General features: G+C 36.7%; 1 protein-coding gene across 7 annotated transcripts in view; it reads left to right on the top strand.

Annotated features, from left to right (window-relative positions):
- The first annotated feature begins 5337 nt into the window (after positions 1 to 5337).
- Positions 5338 to 21726, top strand: part of lmo7b (LIM domain 7b) — a 54074-nt gene continuing 37685 nt past the window's right edge. For all 7 annotated transcript variants that reach the window (XM_056254443.1, XM_056254442.1, XM_056254438.1 and 4 more), the window contains exons 1-9: positions 5338 to 5628; positions 6420 to 6506; positions 12324 to 12394; positions 12536 to 12605; positions 13028 to 13134; positions 15246 to 15276; positions 16087 to 16200; positions 18027 to 18225; positions 20227 to 20386. In XM_056254443.1, coding sequence (XP_056110418.1) covers positions 6438 to 6506; positions 12324 to 12394; positions 12536 to 12605; positions 13028 to 13134; positions 15246 to 15276; positions 16087 to 16200; positions 18027 to 18225; positions 20227 to 20386 — 821 coding nt within the window. In that variant the 5' untranslated portion in view covers positions 5338 to 5628; positions 6420 to 6437. The remainder of the gene's footprint in view (positions 5629 to 6419; positions 6507 to 12323; positions 12395 to 12535; positions 12606 to 13027; positions 13135 to 15245; positions 15277 to 16086; positions 16201 to 18026; positions 18226 to 20226; positions 20387 to 21726) is intronic.

Here is a 21726-nt window from a genome sequence, read left to right as displayed (position 1 = left end):
CCAAAAAGCAACCACCTAGCAATCAACCTTTTTAATTCTAAGATTCCCTGTTGTTCACAACAATATTCAAAGGCCCCATAACTTGCAGTTTTTGCGTTTTACTGGATAAGGATTAAGATTAAGGTTAATGATATATATATATATATATATATATATATATCCTAAACCTTATCCAGTAAAACACAAATATAATTTATTTATTTATTTATTGCCAATAAAATATTTTAGAGCTTGGCATTTCTAGAACAATGCATATTCATCATCCAGTTTTAAAAGGATGCTGCCTCATATATCCCAGTTCTTCAAGACATTGGGAATCCTGGTTCTTCAAGAAAACAAAAATCTTGAAGGGGTGAGTAAAATAAGAAATATCTAGTTTTTAGTCATTTTGACTTAATTTAATACTTGTTTTATCTTATTTTAACCTTTCATTTAAGTCATCTTGACACCCTCTTGCAGTTTGTTGAGGCCTCCTAGTGGGCTCCGGTCCCCTGGTTCAGTACCACTGACATAGACCATGAACTGAACATCATATAGCAGAACATAAGAACATTATAGCAACCTTCTATCCCACATCATCTGAACACAAAAGCACCGCTTATTCTGTTACATTTAAATCTATTCAAGAAATTGTTGTACGTTATTAAAGTGCAAAAAAGGATGATGTAACCATTTTTGTTAGTTCTGATTCAAACAGTTTGACTTTGTCATCAAATATTTGCTGAACCTTGTAATGGGTGTGGGTATGGATGGTAGTGGTTTAAGATGTGTGTGAACAGGAGTTAAATGTGCCCTTGGCTGGACTAACACATCTGGACGCCCACCATCCCTCTTCTCATGTGTCTGCTGGGCAATGGCAGATCAGGACAAAGCTACAGTGTTCAGGGAACTGTACTGCTGTTCCAGCTGTGCAGCTCCAGGTGAAATAGACCACCAGTCAGTGGGCAGGGACAAAAGAAGCACACTATATATATATATATATATATATATATATATATACACGCACACCCAGAGGCTCTACAGCAACTCTCAATGAGGCATTGCAGAGGGGGGACTACAGAAAAAAAACCTATCATTGTTCAAAAAAAGAATATTGCTACAAGAGGATGATATTTCAGACTTTCAGAAAGGTTTCAATCCATTATAGCTGAAAACAATAAAAACGATCCCTTAAAGATGATAAGAAAAAGATAAGATGATAAGAGAAAAACTTCTCCTCTCAGCAACCATTGTGAATTGCTGCGCTGGCTCTGGTTAGATGTTTGTTTTAGAACCAAATTTCATTGTTGACTGAAAGAAAATGCCTTTCTAGCAAATGTTCCTTGCCAAACCAACATTCATTTATCTATTCATTTCTGGTACACTTTGTCATAATGTGTATCCAACATATATCCAGTAAGTAAGAGTTTGAACAAAAGAAACAACATATCACCTCTAATATATATGTGGTCAAGCTCATGGCCACTCCAAACTGTAAACACATTTACTTTGTATGTTTTTAATTGTTCATTCCATCCAGTGGCTTCAGAAACCAAGAATTACAATCAAAAACACACATTTTTCAAGATCAGAATGGAATAGAATTCTGGGCCGATGGATGTGCAAAAGATTACTAGATCTACTTTTGCTTGCTAAAAATTCTAGAACTTCTAGCATGTTTACTTAAACTCTGCTCTGTTGGCTGTGCTTAAACTAACTTTAAATACCAGATAGGTGTACCCACTGAGAAATCCTCTGATTTTATACCACTTTTATTCAACTTTTAGTCTAAATATGTCCATGTTCCATACATTACCAATCAGACTATATAGGCCTCTGTCAGGTGTCTTCACATAGTGCTTTCACTGTTAGAAGTAATGGGAAGACATTCTCAAAATATTATCTTTCATCATGTGGCTGTTCATGCAATTTAAAAAAAAATGAGACTCCTTTCCCGTGGCATCATGGGATTATAAAGTGTCAATCGGATGCGCATTTCAGTTCACTTTGCAAGTCAGAAAGTCTAGGTATAGATATATAGAAATATTTTTTTTTTGCTCTATAGCTATAGATCCCTTTAATAAACATAAAAAAATGCTAACTGACCTTATCTATACCTTCATAGATTAATTTAGCCTTTCACGCAGAAGAAACTTGCAAGAGCATGAGTTGTGGAACATGTCAATGGAAATAATTAACAATAGGTCAAGTTAGATCATTTTTGACAATTAGATATCTTCCCTTATTATAGAACATTTTATATATGTAGGCTACAGTACAGCACACACAAAAGTGCATTTAAGATTTCATTAGCCCACTTATTTTTTATCATTGCAATAAATACCTCAAAGCTTATAGATCAACAGAGCTGCCAGCATGCTTTAAACCCTATACTGCTGTCTTTAGGTTCAAGATGACAACAATAGTGTGATAAAGTGTTGTGTGTCTGACAGCAGACTAGTCACACAGGAAACCAGTGGGCAGACAGGCTTGTACATTGCTCCAGCTTTGGTTAACACTTCCTGTCGCTGGATGAAGCACTTCCTGTTTTAGTTCCAGCTGTTGAAAGCACCTCTCAGTCTTGCATCTCACCCTACTTCTGGTTTATCATGTCTTGAATAATCCTTAGACACTGTTTTCAAATAATAATAATTATATTACAATCATCTATATTGCAATTGTATATGATATTCATACCTCATCTGTGAGTTAACCCCCTGGTGCTTTTCAGTCATTTTTGACTGAAATTTTTTTCTCGTAATGGTACGAAACTTGGTAAAGGTTTTGGCACTTGCTATGCGAACACACACACACACACACACACACACACACACACGCACACACACACACACACACACACACACACACACACACACACACACACACACACACACACACACACACACACACACACACACACACACACACACACACACACACACACACACACACACACACACACACACACACACACACACACACACACACACACACTCACACAAGTCAAGTCAAGTCATGTCACCTTTATTTATATAGCGCTTTTTACAATTCAGATTGTATCAAAGCAGCTTCACAGTGATAACATGAAAATAATACAACAAAGTTTGTTTCTAGAAGAAAATTGCGTCATCGTCCACCTTAAGTAAGGCAGATTATTAAAATAGTTGAATATTAAATGTCCCCCCACACACACTCCAAAAATGACTGCATTGAAAATTAATGGGAAACAATTTTCATCTAGTGGTACTGCTAATTTTATCGTATACTGAGCAAAAAAAAAAAAAAAAAAAAAAAATTACTGAAAGCCTTTTTTTTCTGAGACATCAAGCTCAAATTTGGAACACTACTTGTTTAGATTTATGCCTTTGATTTTCTTGCAGTTTTAGAGTAAAACGTGTTTTGGAAAATATACATCTCACATAAATATTTAAAGTAGTATTTTATATTTTTCATAACAATAAATGTTAAATTCTACAACTTTTTTGAAAGTTCACTTTTTTAAACTTTTTTCACTTTAGCAATAATCTGCCAGGCGTTGTCTTTAAAAAGAGACCAAACTTAAGTCTGTGCTCCAAAGCATTCAAAGCAAAAAGATTTATGACAGTTTAAGTTGGAAATGTCATTTTCAGGTCCATGCTCAAAAAGTGAATACATGGTTTTTTATAACTACTGCATAAAAATATAATTTAGTACCATAAATCCGCTAAAAATACAAAATATTAAATCATTTTTTAAAATTAAAATATAGTACATTGCTTTCTTTGAAATAAAAACATTCAGCCATTTTTGACCACCACACATAGAGCACCAGAGGGTTTAAAGCACTTGTCAGTGCAGACCACATATCCAGACCTATAACATACATGTTAAAGTCACCAGGAAATCAAAATAGACACATGTTTTAAATGGAATTTTGCCGTATTTATTATAAATGATTTATCCGTGCTCATAATTATTATTTTTTTTAAATAATTTGCCCTTTCTTGATTATCTTTATTTAAAATAACTTCTCCTTCCTCTGATGATGACGTGTTCACTGGTGCGAGGGCGGGACAAACTGTCACTCACATGACATTATAGGCTTGTTTGAGATGCGCCTCGCCTGAAATGTAGGCTATGCGAGAGTAGGCGGCTGCAGTGAGGGGAGGAGTGAAAAAAGTGCAGGCAAGACGGACAGTAGGGTACATGCGTCTTGTACAGGATCAGACACGAGATCAAAGGCGGATATTGCAGGATTCACGCTCATGCGCCATGTTGATGATGAACTGGATGTAATTTAAGTTCTGTTGCTTTTATATGAAAATAAATATAATGAACAAGACACCCAAAGTACTGTTATTTATTTCTATTCGAAATACGTGTTTATCAATCATTTTTTACTTTAATTACAGACATGTTTTATATATATATATATATATATATATATATATATATATATATATATATATATATATATATATATATATATATATATATATATAAATATGACAACAACAATGAATCAAATAACCCAGATCGCACCGTCAGACAGTTTGGGAATATTCACACATAATTTATATACACATAAAAAGTGGAGAGCCGCACAGTCGGTGGAGAGCAACTGCGGCCGACTGCAGAATCCGACAAGTCCGCCTTGGCATCGCGAGAGTTTTTTTGACATACGTCAGCATGACATCAGAGCAAGGCGGACCACACTCGGACTTGGACACTTCTAACCGCATGCACCGATCACCGGTGATCGGTTCTGCGCAGATTTTGCTAAACTCAAACAAGCCTACTGTAGCATAGCAAATTTCAATTCCCCTTGGAAAACGTCAAGTCCTGCCCTACATTTTATTTTGTTTGAGAAGCCGTTCGTTTACTTGGATATACTGTACAAGGAGAAAAGATACTTCAGTTTCATGGTGACTTTAATGCCTTCTCTGGCCATAGATTAGCTAGACTAATGTTCCCCAAACATAAATCAGCTCCAGTGTTCATATCCAAATAGAATCTAAAATGGTAAAAAGCTATGATTTCCATAGTAAAGTTTATCAAAACATATTTATTAGCTGAGGGCGTGAAGTCATGTTTGTTCATCAGTCAATTTTATTTAAAAATATATATATATTTGAGCCTTAAAATAATTTAATTGACTGTGTTAGCATAAAAACATACAGTATTAAGGGCTATTTTTAATATAAAAATGTTAAAATTCAAGTGGCCCTCATAGCGTGCAACAGCATGACAACGTTGTTGAAGTGATTATTCGTCGCCATCTGCTGGTCGTTGTTGACACAGCTCGCGAACCCATGTCATCACTTCTTATCAAGAGGCAGAAGGGGGCGTGGCATATATTTAAACAACTCATCATAATCATTTGCCTCTGCAAACACGCAGCTGTCCTGTGCCCTTATCGCCCCTGTATTCACTGAACGGCGACATTTCTGTTCCTGCTTGCAACAAGCAAGTTCGGTGGTAGGAGAGCTGCTTGGCGTTCAAGGTGTCAATTTGTAGCGGAATGTTTGCAACAGATTAAAAGAGTTGTGTTGGAGGCACGCGCTCGGGTAGCGGGGAAAACACCTTGCGCTTTCGAGTCGACATCTGGGAAGTGAAATTTAAGAGTAGTTTCAGGAAATCAGAAAACATAATTAAAACAGGGGCTTGCTGGTAAGTTTGGGATGGGGACTCTTGCAGGGTGCCACAGGTGCACAGTGCTATTATGAGTCATACCATATTTTGGGGTTGCTAACCTGGAAGATGGTGATGGAAGTTGATTTTAACCTGTTCAGAGTCATTCCAGTGGACGTTACTTTTCTCTGGTGTATTTGTCCTTTGGTAGACCTAAATAGCAAATGATTATTAGATTAGACGCTGGTAATTATTATTTTATTTTTTTACACTAAATGTTATTTAAAAACTACTTCAATACTAGTTAGACTGTTGAAATTAAATTGTAGGGGTAATATTAAAAAGTTAATAGATTTTTTGAAGATCTATATTATATTGCAAAACTGCTAATGTGATTTCAGTTATAATTGTCCTACACCATTTGTACCAAAATTGATTGTGTGATAAATAACCGTTTTACATGTTTACAGTTAATATTAAGCTATAGCTTTATATGCTTCCAACACTGAAACTCAAAAGCAGTGTTGAATGTCAGCTATTTTTCTTTTGATTATATATATTTAGCATTTAAAATCACTTAATTTGTTAAAATCAACCTGAACTATCTTTAATGTTGCTGCTTTTTTCAGAAACAATGTGTGTTGTAAGAAAATAGAAATAACTTGACACTTGCTTATCTTTTTTTATTATTATTTATATACACGTATATAAAGATTAAATATTATAAATGTAAATATTGGTATAAATGTATGGATGAATATTTTTGTGTCCTTGCATATAATCTGGATGTGAATGTGTTGAAATGAGTTTTGATTGTGAAATGCACACAGGTGTGATTTGGAGCGGGGATGGAGTGGCGTCAGCAGTCTGCAGTCAGCTGTGAGCTCGCGTTCCAGGAGGCACAAAGATGGCTCGAGGTAATGACATCATCTAATGCACTGCTGGCTGTAGGTCTTTTCACGCTCATGTTCTGTTGAGAAGATTGACCATGTTTTATGGGCACCCAGAAACCCCAGTACTATTAATGTGTAAACAATTAGTCAATTTTACCTGACAGATATTAATGAAGCTTTACCCCTTAGTTTATATTACGCAAGAATTTTTTCAGAATGCAAAGAACGTGTGTGTGCTTTATTTCCTGAACGTTATTTAGGAGGTCCAATTAAATGGAAACTAGACAAGATAACATTCATCATGATGTTTTCAAAGCAGCTTTCGATGGCCTTTTACCATATGTGGTTGTCTTACTTGATCAGTTCTGAACCATTTGCAAAGTAGGTAGACAAGTGCCATCAGCTCCATAAAAACCTAGATACCATATGTCTTCTTTTATTCAACTATTGATTGTTTTGAATAATGATGTAATGCTTTGTTTGTTTTTCATCATGGTGGTTTTATTAGTTCACAGCAAGATATTACTTTGAGCAATAAAATGTTTACCATGGTCCCCTTATAATAAAGTACCATCACAGTTAGCACAGAACAGTGATTGTATCAGATGCTTGATGGTATAGTATTTATTTAGTTCTATAAAATACATTTAAGTACTATGGTATTTATATGAAACTTTAAAGAAATCGTTTTTTCCAATTGTATACGTACACTATCGTTCAAAAGTTTGGGATTGGAATTATTATTTTTTAATATTTTTGATTGCAATCCCTTGTTTACCAAGGCTGCATTTATTTGATAAAAATACTTTAAACCAGTAATATTACAATTTAATATAACTGTGTGTTACATATACACATACTCTCTCTCTCTCTCTCTCTCTCTCTCTCTCTCTCTCTCTCTCTCTCTCTCTCTCTCTCTCTCTCTCTCTCTCTCTCTCTCTCTCTCTCTCTCTCTCTCTCTCTCTCTCTCTCTCTCTCTCTCTCTCTCTCTCTCTCTCTCTCTCTCTATATATATATATATATATATATATATATATATATATATATATATATATATATATATATATATATATATATATATACACTCACCGGCCACTTTATTAGGTACACCTGTCCAACTGCTCGTTAACACTTAATTTCTAAGCAGCCAATCACATGGCGGCAACTCAGTGCATTTAGGCATGTAGACATGGTCAAGACAATCTCCTGCAGTTCAAACCAAGCATCAGTATGGGGAAGAAAGTTGATTTGAGTGACTTTGAACGTGGCATGATTGTTGGTGCCAGAAGGGCTGGTCTGAGTATTTCAGAAACTGCTAATCTACTGGGATTTTCACGCACAACCATCTCTAGGGTTTACAGAGAATGGTCCGAAAAAGAAAAAACATCCAGTGAGCGGCAGTTCTGTGGGCGGAAATGCCTTGTTGATGCCAGAGGTCAGAGGAGAATGGCCAGACTGGTTCGAGCTGATAGAAGGGCAACAGTGACTGAAATAACCACTCGTTACAACCGAGGTATGCAGCAAAGCATTTGTGAAGCCACAACACGCACAACCTTGAGGCGGATGGGCTACAACAGCAGAAGACCCCACCGGGTACCACTCATCTCCACTACAAATAGGAAAAAGAGGCTACAATTTGCAAGAGCTCACCAAAATTGAACAGTTGAAGACTGGAAAAATGTTGCCTGGTCTGATGAGTCTCGATTTCTGTTGAGACATTCAGATGTTAGAGTCAGAATTTGGCGTAAACAGAATGAGAACATGGAACCATCATGCCTTGTTACCACTGTGCAGGCTGGTGGTGGTGGTGTAATGGTGTGGGGGATGTTTTCCTGGCACACTTTAGGCCCCTTAGTGCCAATTGGGCATCGTTTAAATGCCACGGCCTACCTGAGCATTGTTTCTGACCATGTCCATCCCTTTATGGCCACCATGTACCCATCCTCTGATGGCTACTTCCACCATGTCACAAAGCTCTAATCATTTCAAATTGGTTTCTTGAACATGACAATGAGTTCACTGTACTAAAATGGCCTCCACAGTCACCAGATCTCAACCCAATAGAGCATCTTTGGGATGTGGTGGAAAGGGAGATTCGCATCATGGATGTGCAGCCGACAAATCTGCGGCAACTGTGTGATGCCATCATGTCAATATGGACCAAACTCCCTGAGGAATGCTTCCAGCACCTTGTTGAATCTATGCCACGAAGAATTGAGGCAGTTCTGAAGGCAAAAGGGGGTCCAACCCGTTACTAGCATGGGGTACCTAATAAAGTGGCCGGTGAGTGTATATATATATATATATATATATATATATATATAAAATGTATGTGTATAAAATATAATACTACTATAAAATATTCCTGTGATGGCACAGCTGAATTTGCAACATCATTACTTCAGTGTCACATGATCCTTTAGAAATCTGATTTGATGCTCAAGAAACGTTTCTTATTGTTACAAATATTAAAGTTTTGCTACTTAATTTTTATGGAAACAGTGATACTTTTTTCAGGATAGCTTTATGAATAGAACGTTCAAAGAGTTTTATTTAAAATATATATATTTTTGTTGCAATGTAAAAAGTCTTTACTGTCACTAGTAATCAATTGAATGCATTCTTACTAAATAAAAGTTGTAAATACTTTAAAAAAAAAAATTCTTACTGACCAGTGACAAACTTTTGAATGGTATAGTGTATGTCCAGAAAACATGGTAGTGCATTGGTACTTTTTTGTTAGTGTTTAGCTTTGCATGGGGAATGTGTTCTTGTTTTCAACAGCCTGCATTGAAGTCTCACCTCTGAGATCTAACCACCATTTCCTGAAGACCTGCAGCTCCGCTCCTCTGCCATCTAGAATGCTGGTGCTTTTTTATGCTTGCATTTTGTTGCATGCGATTCAAACGTAAATCTAGGAAACTAATACTTCTCTACATTATTAAATATATTTGCAAATGTATAAACTGGGATAGAATACTGGAATTGTGAGTGGTTGTTAGATCTTGCAGGTTCTGCTTTGGCTCTCTCAGATCTCTTTTGATGTAGACCTTACACAAGCAGCTATTGATGGAGTACATTCCATGTGTCCAAACACGCTGATGATCAGGATGCAGAATTGGGCAGGCACCAGGGCAAGCATGGATGCTTCAGTGCATCTCAATCTGATTCTGAACACAAAGGACCCCTGAGCTGTTTGCAACATTCTGCGTGCCAAATGCCCACTCCTCCACATTACTTGTACAGTCAGGAGCCTGCTTGCTTGGGCACCTCAGTCTCCAAACATGATGCGCTGTGTGGGAGGGTCTGAGGCCCTGTTTGAGTGCACATTTACTATATGTGTGGCTGGTAAGACCGATTTGAATAGAACAGATACAACACGAAATGAAAGTGTGGTTTTGGTTACAGAGCTGCCTAACTTTATGGCAGTGATGGCATGGATTGATTTGTGACCGTGATGTTGAAGGTTCGCAGTGGAGATAGTGGTGTTTTTCTTCTTATAAATCATAGGACTCTTGTTGAATTTGCTCACAGTTTGTTTTGCTTGCTTAATGGCAGTAAAATTATTTGGTGTACTATTGTGTTGCATGTGATGAGTGAAGACCATACTCTGGTTGGAATATATTTGGTTGGAGTGAAAATAGCATGATGTGTTTTTCAGAGGGCCTGTAGTTTCCTGTCAGCGGACATGCACCAAATATATATATATATATATATATATATATATATATATATATATAGATATATAGATATATAGATATATAGATATATAGATATATAGATATATAGATATATAGATATATAGATATATATATACACACTCACCTAAAGGATTATTAGGAACACCTGTTCAATTTCTCATTAATGCAATTATCTAATCAACCAATCACATGGAAGTTGCTTCAATGCATTTAGGGGTGTGGTCCTGGTCAAGACAATCTCCTGAACTCCAAACTGAATGTCAGAATGGGAAAGAAAGGTGATTTAAGCAATTTTGAGCGTGGCATGGTTGTTGGTGCCAGACGGGCCGGTCTGAGTATTTCACAATCTGCTCAGTTACTGGGATTTTCACGCACAACCATTTCTAGGGTTTACAAAGAATGGTGTGAAAAGGGAAAAACATCCAGTATGCGGCAGTCCTGTGGGCGAAAATGCCTTGATGCTAGAGGTCAGAGGAGAATGGGCCGACTGATTCAAGCTGATAGAAGAGCAACTTTGACTGAAATAACCACGTTACAACCGAGGTATGCAGCAAAGCATTTGTGAAGCCACAACACGCACAACCTTGAGGCGGATGGGCTACAACAGCAGAAGACCCCACCGGGTACCACTCATCTCCACTACAAATAGGAAAAAGAGGCTACAATTTGCAAGAGCTCACCAAAATTGGACAGTTGAAGACTGGAAAAATGTTGCCTGGTCTGATGAGTCTTGATTTCTGTTGAGACATTCAGATCATAGAGTCAGAATTTGGCATTAACAGAATGAGAACATGGATCCATCATGCCTTGTTACCACTGTGCAGGCTGGTGGTGTAATGGTGTGGGGGATGTTTTCTTGGCACACTTTAGGCCCCTTAGTACCAATTGGACATCGTTTAAATGCCACGGCCTACCTGAGCATTGTTTCTGACCATGTCCATCCCTTTATGGCCACCATGTACCCATCCTCTGATGGCTACTTCCAGCAGGATAATGCACCATGTCACAAAGCTCAAATCATTTCAAATTGGTTTCTTGAACATGACAATGAGTTCACTGTACTAAAATGGCCCCCACAGTCACCAGATCTCAACCCAATAGAGCATCTTTGGGATGTGGTGGAACGGGAGCTTCGTGCCCTGGATGTGCATCCCACAAATCTCCATCAACTGCAAGATGCTATCCTATCAATATGGGCCGACATTTCTAAAGAATGCTTTCAGCACCTTGTTGAATCAATGCCACCAAGAATTAAGGCAGTTCTGAAGGCGAAAGGGGGTCAAACACAGTATTAGTATGATGTTCCTAATAATCCTTTAGGTGAGTGTGTGTATATATATATACAACAAAATGTAAAATTATTGTCATTATCAAATACATGCAGACTTGATGGGCATAAAGGCCAATTCATATGTGTTTCACAATATTAATGTTTTTATGTATTTGTTGGCATTAAATTGACAGATTTAGGAAGTGTGTGTGTTATGGCTGTGAATTTTTGGGTAGACAGCAAATCGATTCGATTCACTTCATAGGTTTTTGCAAATTTAGAACGAATCGATTCAAGGCGATTCACAATCAAATTCGATGTGATTCGATTAACGATTCAATACTACATTTAAGTGCATTCATAAGATTGTTTAAATGCTTCCCCTAATGTGTCATATACACCGGGGACAAACTTAACGACCAGCTGAAACATTCTAAGACTGAACTGTTTCCAATGACTGGAGCAGATTTTAAACAACTGTCTCTGACTCGGTGCGTTTGGGCATGATCAGTCGTAAGTATCAAATTACATTCGTAATCGTCCTTACAGTCGTTAAGTGTGTGCCTGTCTTTAGTCGGGGTGTGAATTACACAGCGACCTCCGAGAGTGGGGCAAAAAGCGCCTTTTTACCATTGTTAGATGTAAGTTTCTGCATGATGTGAGGTTCTTTCTTATTTTCATTTTAAAAAAAAATGCTACAGTCTTTAATTTTTCATTTCTAATCGTGATTAATTTGATTCTTAGCATTTTAAATCGATTATTGACCGAAACAAATGATTCATGTTTCAAGATCTATGCATCATCAGGATTTGTACCTGTATATAGTCCTGATTTGTGCCTGGGATCTGTTTGGTTTTTTTTCCTTAACAGGAAGTTACCAACAAGCGTTTTGGAAGCAAAACCTTTCGAGTGGCCTTGGAGGATGGAGTCCTTCTGTGCGAGTAAGTGCTTTTTCTATGATTTTTATTTCTTTGAACATGGCAATGGGTGATTTTGCAAAATTTCAAGGTTTATCTAAAATAAGCAAATTTATACTATTTATTTATTTATTTATTTATTTTGTATATTCCATCTATTTTCAGTCTGATCAACAAACTGAAGCCAGGCATCATCAAACGACTTAACAGGCTATCCACCCCTATTGCAGGCTTGGTGAGCATATTTTAAATGACATCAAAAATATATTTATTTAGTTATAGAATTAAGATTTAGTCAACCATTTAGTCTCCAATGTAATATTTTTTTTTTCATCAAACAATTCAGTTATACAGTACTTGTCTAACATTGTGCATATGCCAAGACATTTTTCCCATGAGACCTGAGGTTTCCATTTATAAACGCTGTGAGTGTGTTGGACAGCACCTGACAACTGTCTCCTTCAGTTCCCACCCCTTTTCTGTTCAACTTGTCCATCTCTTGTACTAGTCAATTCTCAGCGGAGCTTCATCTTCCAAGCTTCCCTACCTTGTAGCATCTCCACTTTTTTTTTTTTTTACTGGCTGCTTAATATTTGAGGATGACGTTTAACTTTTCGTTTACCCTATCTGCAATAGTCAATGCTGGTTTCTCTTCAGGATAACGTGAATGTGTTTCTCAAGGCTTGTGAGAAACTAGGGCTCAATGAAGCACAGCTCTTCCATCCTGGAGACCTGCAAGATGTGTCCACACGTGTGACTGTCAGGTGAGCAGAGAGAAGTGAAACTGCAAATTCTTATTTCTGGTTTGTTTGTTGCGTTTCATTGCAATGTAAGACCTGTAACTGTTATGAACTGAGATGGCTGGATTTGCTGCCTGTGCCTTCTAATGTCTCTCTTGCATTATATTTGCCTAATTAAATTATCCTTAAATATCTGATGCAAACCTATCTGTATTTAAACTTTATTACCGCCTTTGGGGTTTGTGTGAGTATAAAGAAAGAAGTAAGTCTTCCATGTGATTGCAGGAAGAGGGTTCATTTGAATAGTGTTTGCAGTCCGATTACATTTCCATACCAAATGAAAGGCTGGATGAGTCCTGTCACACATTATCTGTCCAACATCAAACTCAAACAATAATACCTGACCAACCAAGACCTATGTTTTAGTCAAGCTGCTTCATGAAAATGTATTTTGAATGATGACATCTAAATGGCGGAACAGTCAGACATGATGTTTTGACGGATGATCTGTCACTAATAAATGGTTAGTTCACCCAAAAATGGAATTCTGTCATTTATTCAATTACTGTCGTTTCAAAGACTAGTCACTTTAATCACAAATTAAGATACTTTTAATGAAACCTGAGAGGTTTCTGTTCTTCCATTGAAACTTAAAAGATCCAAAAAGGTCATAAAGGTATCGTAAAATGAGTCTTGTGAAGAGATGGATATGATTGTAAAGGTTTTATTTAGTTACATCTAAACAATGAGTGGCACACCGAACACATCACATTTGGTAAACACGGAAGCTCAAAAATGCATGTGTGAGTTTACCAAATGTCATGCGCTTTATGTGCAGTTTTATGTGAATACAAAATTTTGAAGATTAACTAAAGCCTTATGGTTTTGGAATGACACGAGGCTGAGTAAATGACTTATTTTCATTTTTGGGTGATATATCTCTTTAAGATCAGAGCTTGATAAAATATACATGGAGCATAAACTTTACAGCCAACATGAGATGTTCATAGCTTATTTCACTTTTGATTAAATTGCGATTGAGCTTATTGAAATGTGAAAATGGTCTTTGTATGACAGGTGGTTGAAGAGAAGGGGTTCAAAACTACCAAACTGTCCTCTCTCTACCACAGTGCTTCTCATCCATTTTGACTCTAATGCCTTCTATATGGGAGAAATATGGTTTTAGTTCACATCTTGATGGTATTTTTTCATCATTTGAATTTGTATTTAGATTAGATTATTATAATTTACTAACAATAATTTATTGATTTAAATACTGTTTAGTCATGAGGCCCTGGCACCCAATTTCTCTACTATCCTTATCAATACAAAAAGGTATTTTCAAGGTATTTCCTATAACTAATTTAATTCCCAACTCTTGAGCTGTGTATTTCATCACACAGCCTAATTCTTTTAAGGTCCCGACCCTAGCCCTGAACAATAAATCTTGTCGTCCACCCTGCTGAGAGCTTCATGTCCCCACTATTGGTCTTGTGGAGGGGAGAGGGTGGAGATGAGGCACGGCGACCTCTAAATTTAGCCCCAAATGACTGTCCCTTCAAACCAAATGCTATGGTGAAGCTATAGTGGATCTGACTGCTATTTTTAACTTGCATGCTTTCTCGCGGTCATGTTGTTTTAGGGCTTAAATGAAATAACATAAACACTTTCACTTAATAACCTCAGATCAAGTGCTGTTTCTTATAGCTCGTCTGACTTATTTTTAAGATAATGCTACACTGTGTAATGAGCGTCGGGTGTTTAGATGCATTCCTCTGCAAATGCATGTTTGCTAGTCCATAGTGACAAACAGATGGCTCACATGTCCAGTGTCAGCACGCTGTGGGAACAAGTATGTTCCACTGTCAGATAGGTTACGGGTTCTTTTGAACACTTGCTGGTTGTCTTCATTGTGCATAATGGTTATTGTAAATAAAAATCAGTGTACGTGATTAGTGATTTACAGTAAAGCTTATGCGGTATGTAGTTGAGGTCCATTTATAGCAGTGACTTAATTTTATTGGAGGGTATGGGGGGGATTTAGTTCCCGGTACTGTTAGTGTAAGCTGGAACTGATCTGTGTGTCTGACAGTGAACACTCATTGCATTTAACCTCCTTCTCTCCTTCTGCTTAGACGTGAAGAGACGTGCAGGAGACTGAAAAACGTAAGTTTTTTTTTTTCTCCTGCTATTCAAAGCTTGGTATTAACCGTGAACTTAACGATGAATCAAGTGTCTATGCATGGCTTGTGTTTGCATAGACACTGAACGCGGCCTTTGACTCTTTAGTTTGCATACCAAACAAGTTGATTTGTAGTTTTATCTCATTACAGTCTCCTGTGGTATTCTCAATGCGGTATCATTTAAAAGTGGACATTTAAAGCCACATATACTGCTTTGCATGCACTATTTGGATTAGGGATTGCTGACTAACAAGTGTCTTCATTTAAGTTGGTACTGATGACAATAATGCATGTAAGATATTGGAACTGGGTGTACCCATCTGCTCTGCATCTTTATTTCATTGGTAATATTATGCGCAGACAGACATATTTCAAATGTTGAAAATGATCTTGTATTTGTATTTGATTCCTTATTAGAGTAGTTCTAATGATCTTAGAGGTCCAGAAGGCACTACAGAGCCCACTGTTGTCTTCATTGTCTTGTACGTGTGCCACATTCCTACCCTGTTGCCACCCTGTGTTTGTGTGTGTGCGCGCAAACGGTCATGGTTTTCTAGATGGGAACAGAAATGAAACTGGGACACAGAAGCCATTCATGCCACACGCAAGCATGCACAACACTAAATTCTCAGATGCTTTGCTTTGGGCTCGTATCATGTTAAAACTTAAGTTGTGGAAACTGATATAAGCTATAAACTAATCTTTAAATGTTAAAAAAAGTTAGTTTTCATCTTTGTTTTAAAATATTTTGTCCTCATTTGTGTGCTCATTCACTCACTCTCTCTACATACAGGTTTTGATCACTATATACTGGTTGGGGAGGAAGGCCCAGTCTGATCCGTTTTACACTGGACCACAGTTGAACCTAAAAGCCCTTGAAGGTTTGCTGGGCATAGCATTATCTAAGGTATTTCCGTTTACTTTTTTTGCATTTTTAATGTTCCTTTTTTCATTTTCTTTTAAAGTAAGTGCATTGTAAGTTTGAGTTGTTGCATTTTATTAATTAAAAATGTACAGAGCCCCTAAAGGGATATGGTGGTGGAAATAAATATGAGATGGGAGGAAAAATTATTTGTCAACGTGTTTGCGTTCCCTGAGAAACTTTGTGTTCGCGCACAAAGAATTCAAAAGTTTTGAGAGCGAACGCAAACGTTTTTTTTTTTTTTGCGAGGGAACAAAGGATTTGCAAGTGAACGCAAAAGCATTGACTTATTACTTTTCCACCACCATGTCCCTTGAGGGGCTCTGTAGACATTGTCAATTTTATGTTATTGCCTTTTATTTATTTTGTTTTGTTTTCATTTTATTTTTAATTTATAAAATTATATAAAATATTTATAAACTATTTTAATTTTATATGATTATTATTATTATTATTATGGCTGTGAACCGATTAACATTTCTAATCTAATTAATTACATGGTGTGCCGATTAATTAATCACATCAAATTTGGCTGAGTAATTACCCCCAAAAGATCATTTAAAGTCATTATTGTGTAAAGGGCATCAAATAGACATCACAAAAAGTAGTTTTAGAAATAAGTATTTTATTTGATCCAACATAGAATTTATTAGATTTATCAAGGGCCATGATTGTTTTTTTAGAAGCTATTATCTGTATTGGTAGTATCTGTATATATATAGCATATAGAAATGCTATTTCTTCTATGTTCCATAAAAAAAAAAAAAAAAAAAAAAAAAACTCATACAGGTTTGAAACGACACAAGAGTAAATGTAAATAGAATGGTAAACTATCCCCAAAATATGATTTTTTTTTTTTTAATGAAGTGATACTCTTCTTATGACACTAAAATTGCCAGTATTTGGCAGAAAATGTGTACAGTAAATTGAGTCATTCGTTCAAATGGCTGATTCATTCAGGAATGTAGTAAATAGGTGTGTTCGGCTTGAAGCAGCGTTGGGCGGATCGATCGGTGTATGACATCAGAGTAGAGAGCGATTCGAAAGCACACAGAGCCGTCTGCTCTCGCTGTACTTTGATCAGTCTGCGCAGCGCTGCTCTAAGTAATACACATCTAATGGCCATCTTTATGAATAGGCCATTGAATCATTGGTTCACCCAATTGATTCGAAAACGCTGATTCAAAAAAATACCGCTGTGTCTTTGACGGAGACGCACAACAGTTCTGCTCTGGCTTTATAGGTAATTTTCACGCTAAATTGACAGCCCTAATTATTATACAACATATTTATAAAATAAACAAGGATGTACAGTAAGTCTGAGAGTAGTTGTGCAAACGATAAATTGTCAATTTGATTTGTAAAGAGCTTAAAATGCCTCTTGTTTAATTAAAACATTTCACATAGTTTTTACAATTTCGACTATATCAAGTGTTTGCATTGAATCTCATCCGATCAAGTGTTTATGCATTGTAACAAATCCATAAGTCAAATAAGCCCCTCAGATTCATTACGTTACTCATGCGTTTTGTGTTCTCACTAAGGACGTCATGCAGGTCCAGAACTCCCCATGCATTTTGGCCGCTGATAAAATGATTCACTCAGGCGTAAGTCTGTGTTGTCGGTCCTCGCATAATAATTATCAGCGCACTGACTGACATATTGCTCAGTGTGTAGGTAATTTCTTCAGTCAGCGAAACGGAAAAACTACTGTAAAAGTCCACTGGAGCTCAAGTCTGTTCACTAAAACTCACTTATTTGCCTTTCCACCCCACTCTGAAGTTTTCTGATCTTTGTTCACCTTCTACCAGGCTCTGGAGGAGTCTGTGCAGTCCAAGTCCAGTGTGAGGGACAGTGGGTACGTGGAGGGCTGGTTTTCTGACAGGGAGGATCTGTTAAGTCTGAAGCAGTCAGGCTACAGGAGGGAGGACTCAGTCGAGAGCCTGGACTCAGTGGAGTTTCGCCCACTCAGTGTGGCTTCAGACGGCACCATCAGAGCCGGCAGTGAAGGTAAGACTGGGCAGTATGCGTCTGTCTGTTAAATTAATCATTCCTTTTGAAACCAATTACAATTGTTTTTTTGGAGAGAAACTTTATTGTGGATATGTAAATAATGAAATCTTTACGGATATTTAATTATTATTCCTTTGTATTGTACTAGTGTGCTCTTTTTAATCTGGTCATCACAGTGAGAACTTTGCAGAACTTGTATGTTTAATTCCAAATGAATCCAATCACGTTTCAGGGACTGGAAGTAAAGTTCATGCACTAGATTTAAAAAACACTAGATTTATTTTATTCAGCAAAGATTAATTCAATTGATTAAATGTAACAGTAAATACTTTTACATTGTTAAAAAAAAATATTTAAAAAAACAACAACTTTCTATTCAAAGAATCCTGAAATAAAACTTTGAACAGTTTCCACAAAAACGATTAAGTACAACTGCTTTCAACATTGACGCTCAAGAAACATTTCTTATCAAATCAGCATATTAGAATGATTTCTGAAGGATCATGTGACACTGAAGACTTGAGTAATGATGCGGAAAATTCAGCTTTGCTATCACAGGAATAAATTACATTGTTAAATGTGTTAAAATAGAAAACCGTTATTTTAGATAATAATATTTAACTTTTTTTACTGTTTATTTTTGTATGTATTTTGATCAAATAAATGCAGATTTGGTAAGCATAAAAGACTTCTTTTTAAAAACATTTAAAAATCATATCAACCCACAACTTTTGAACGGTAGTTTGCGCACCCTAAACTTTGCGCTCTAATTTAAAATGGTTGTTTGTAGCCATTACATCCATTTCAAACTCAATTTCTGTGCATATGTAGTCCATCAGTCAAAAACAGGGAACGCATGAGAATTTCACTGGAACTAACTGCGATATCAAAAAAAAAAATCAGACATCCCTTTTAGCAATTTTTTGCACAAATTTAGTCTCTTCCATTGACCGTTTCATAAGAAAAAAAAAAGTGAATATTCACATGAGATTAACGTACACCATGACACTGAATTTGAGAGAGTAGTTGGAGTCAGAGGTTTACATATTTTCATATTTAACACATTTTCTACACATTTACACAAGATCTACACAACCAGTTTTAATCTGATGGGAATTCCATTCGGATCAAGCTCAGTTGGATTGATTGAGGTATTTACATGAAGGCTTTTCAGTCCGTCTGAGCAATCGATCCGATTATTAACAGATTATTAGGTTGCATGCAAATGTAGCCATGGTTTCTTAATCTCAAATGAGCAAAATCATCAAACATTTACTTCAGGGCATGATGGTCCATACAGATGCTTAAATATTTCCAAATTTTATCACGAAAATCACAGTGTCTTGTTTACTTTGTGACTTCGATATTGCATCTCTCAAACACTTGGTAATGAAAGTTCAGTGCCTAGACCTTGTCCCTTCGCCCCATCCATTCACGTAAGTGTGACATTCCCAAACGTTCCACACCCATTTGGTAATGCACAGAGCTGCTGCCAAATGAAGGCAGGCTTGTGCCTGAGAGACTGCATTACTGCACGGAAGGCTGTTTGGTGCTCTAGCGCTGTCATGATGATAATGTCAGTTGATCGCAATAGCCGTGAAATTTCACAATGCATAATTTCACAATTGATATTAATATCGGTACCACAGAAAAGCTAATATGCTATTTAACACACTTTTATTTAAAACATGTTTAATAATAACACATTAAATTTAAGATGGTGGCATCATAGCCTGCAAATATTTCTCAAATAAGTAAACAAATAAAATAAAGGACAATAAACAAGCATAAGTAAACATTTGGAAAGTTAAATACTTAAAAGTTAAAATGTAAAGTTCTCTGAGGTCCACTTATAATGTAAGATTCTTATATTAAAAGCAGTCATAAATGGCCATTTATTTCTAAATGTTCTACCCTGATTTTGACCGTCTGGTTTGAACACAAGCCTAACTACGCCCAATGGAATCCTTTTTCTTTTTTGCTCTGGTCTTCACCCAGGTTGCTTTAGTGACGCAGAAGCTGAACATTGCTTCAGGATGGCGGAAGGCAGTAAAAGTGATGCCCCCATCAGAGGAAGGGTGCATGTCCCATCTGCCCTGAGGAAGAAAAGACAGGAATACCAGCAGGGAGACAGGAGTTATGCAGGCCACCTCACCAGGTATGAAACTCTATTCTGGCTCACTTTCGCTTCAGAAACTGACTCCGCATAAAAATGTTGAATGACAAATTTTGCTAAGCTTATAACAGATATTCAGCAGGGTGTCAGTGGGTTCTTAAGTTTAAAAATGTTCTAAATTCACTCATCTAAATTTCCAAAAAGGCTGTAAAGAATCTTAAATATCTTGCATAATTTAACAATGAATTTATTTATTTTTTGCTAATAGTAAAAAACTGTAATACATTCCTATTAATTTTAATTTAATCATCAGAACATTGAATATCATTTAAAATACTTTAAAGGGGTCATATAATGCCATTTTTGTACAAGCTAGTATGATTCTTTAGGGTCTAAATTAAAAGTTTGTAATATACTTTAATTACAAATTCTCATTAGTATTGTAAGAAAACACTTATTTTACTTGGTCAAAAACAGCTCTGTTTTCAGCACGCCGTTTCAGTGCATATGATTTTAAATTATAATGAGCTTTGCTCACCCTGCCCCTCTGTTCTGTGCGTACACCGTTTGTAACACAATAACACAATAACCATAACGCGTTGTTCAGTATAAATGTGGGATTATGAATTATATTGAGAACATCATACATAGAAAACATGCCATAATGTACCCTAAGTGTAAACCTAGACGCATTCATTGTGAAGCGTGCAGCTAGCGATTTGCAAAGATTAATATAAATATTAATATAAAGTTTAATAAAACGTTACTCACTTCAGTTGTTCTAGAGGTTCAGCAGGAACACGAATAGCTGGTACAGATCCTTTTTTCATGAGCAGTTTCTTAGCAAAACCAGCTTTATACTGATCCTCGTTTATAAGCAGTCTGGTGAGAAATGATTCGCGCAAACATGAGAGCATTGACGTTGCTCGTGGGGAATATTACCTTCGAAAACAAACTCAGCCACTGCGTCTTCAGCGGTTCGGATTTAGGAACATTAAAATGACTGCTGTGTTCGTTATTACACCCAAGAACAGAACACCACAATCGCTTAGACGCCATTCTGCTCATAGACAGTGCTCCAGCATATCAACAATGACCGTGCCGGTCCGCGCAGACTATGATTGACAGCTCGCTCACGAGTTGTCAATCAACAATCGTGGGAGGGGCTTCCGAGCGTGTGACGTCACAAGGTCGAACGGCTTGACTTGAGACGGGAAAACATATAAGGAGATAAAAATCCATCCAGTGTTTTTGTTTTAATCATTTTATGATGGTTGTGTACAGGCACTGCCAACACACATTTCAGTACAATCAACTTGTAAAAGTGCATGTACCATTATATGACCCCTTGAATATTTTTCCTTTTTTTTTTTAATCACACA

Source organism: Rhinichthys klamathensis, unplaced genomic scaffold (genome assembly GCF_029890125.1).
Source record: "Rhinichthys klamathensis goyatoka isolate OS25496 unplaced genomic scaffold, OSU_Roscu_1.1 h1tg000111l_1, whole genome shotgun sequence".
Lineage (NCBI taxonomy): Eukaryota > Metazoa > Chordata > Actinopteri > Cypriniformes > Leuciscidae > Rhinichthys > Rhinichthys klamathensis.
This window is presented reverse-complemented; position numbering and strand designations above follow the sequence as displayed.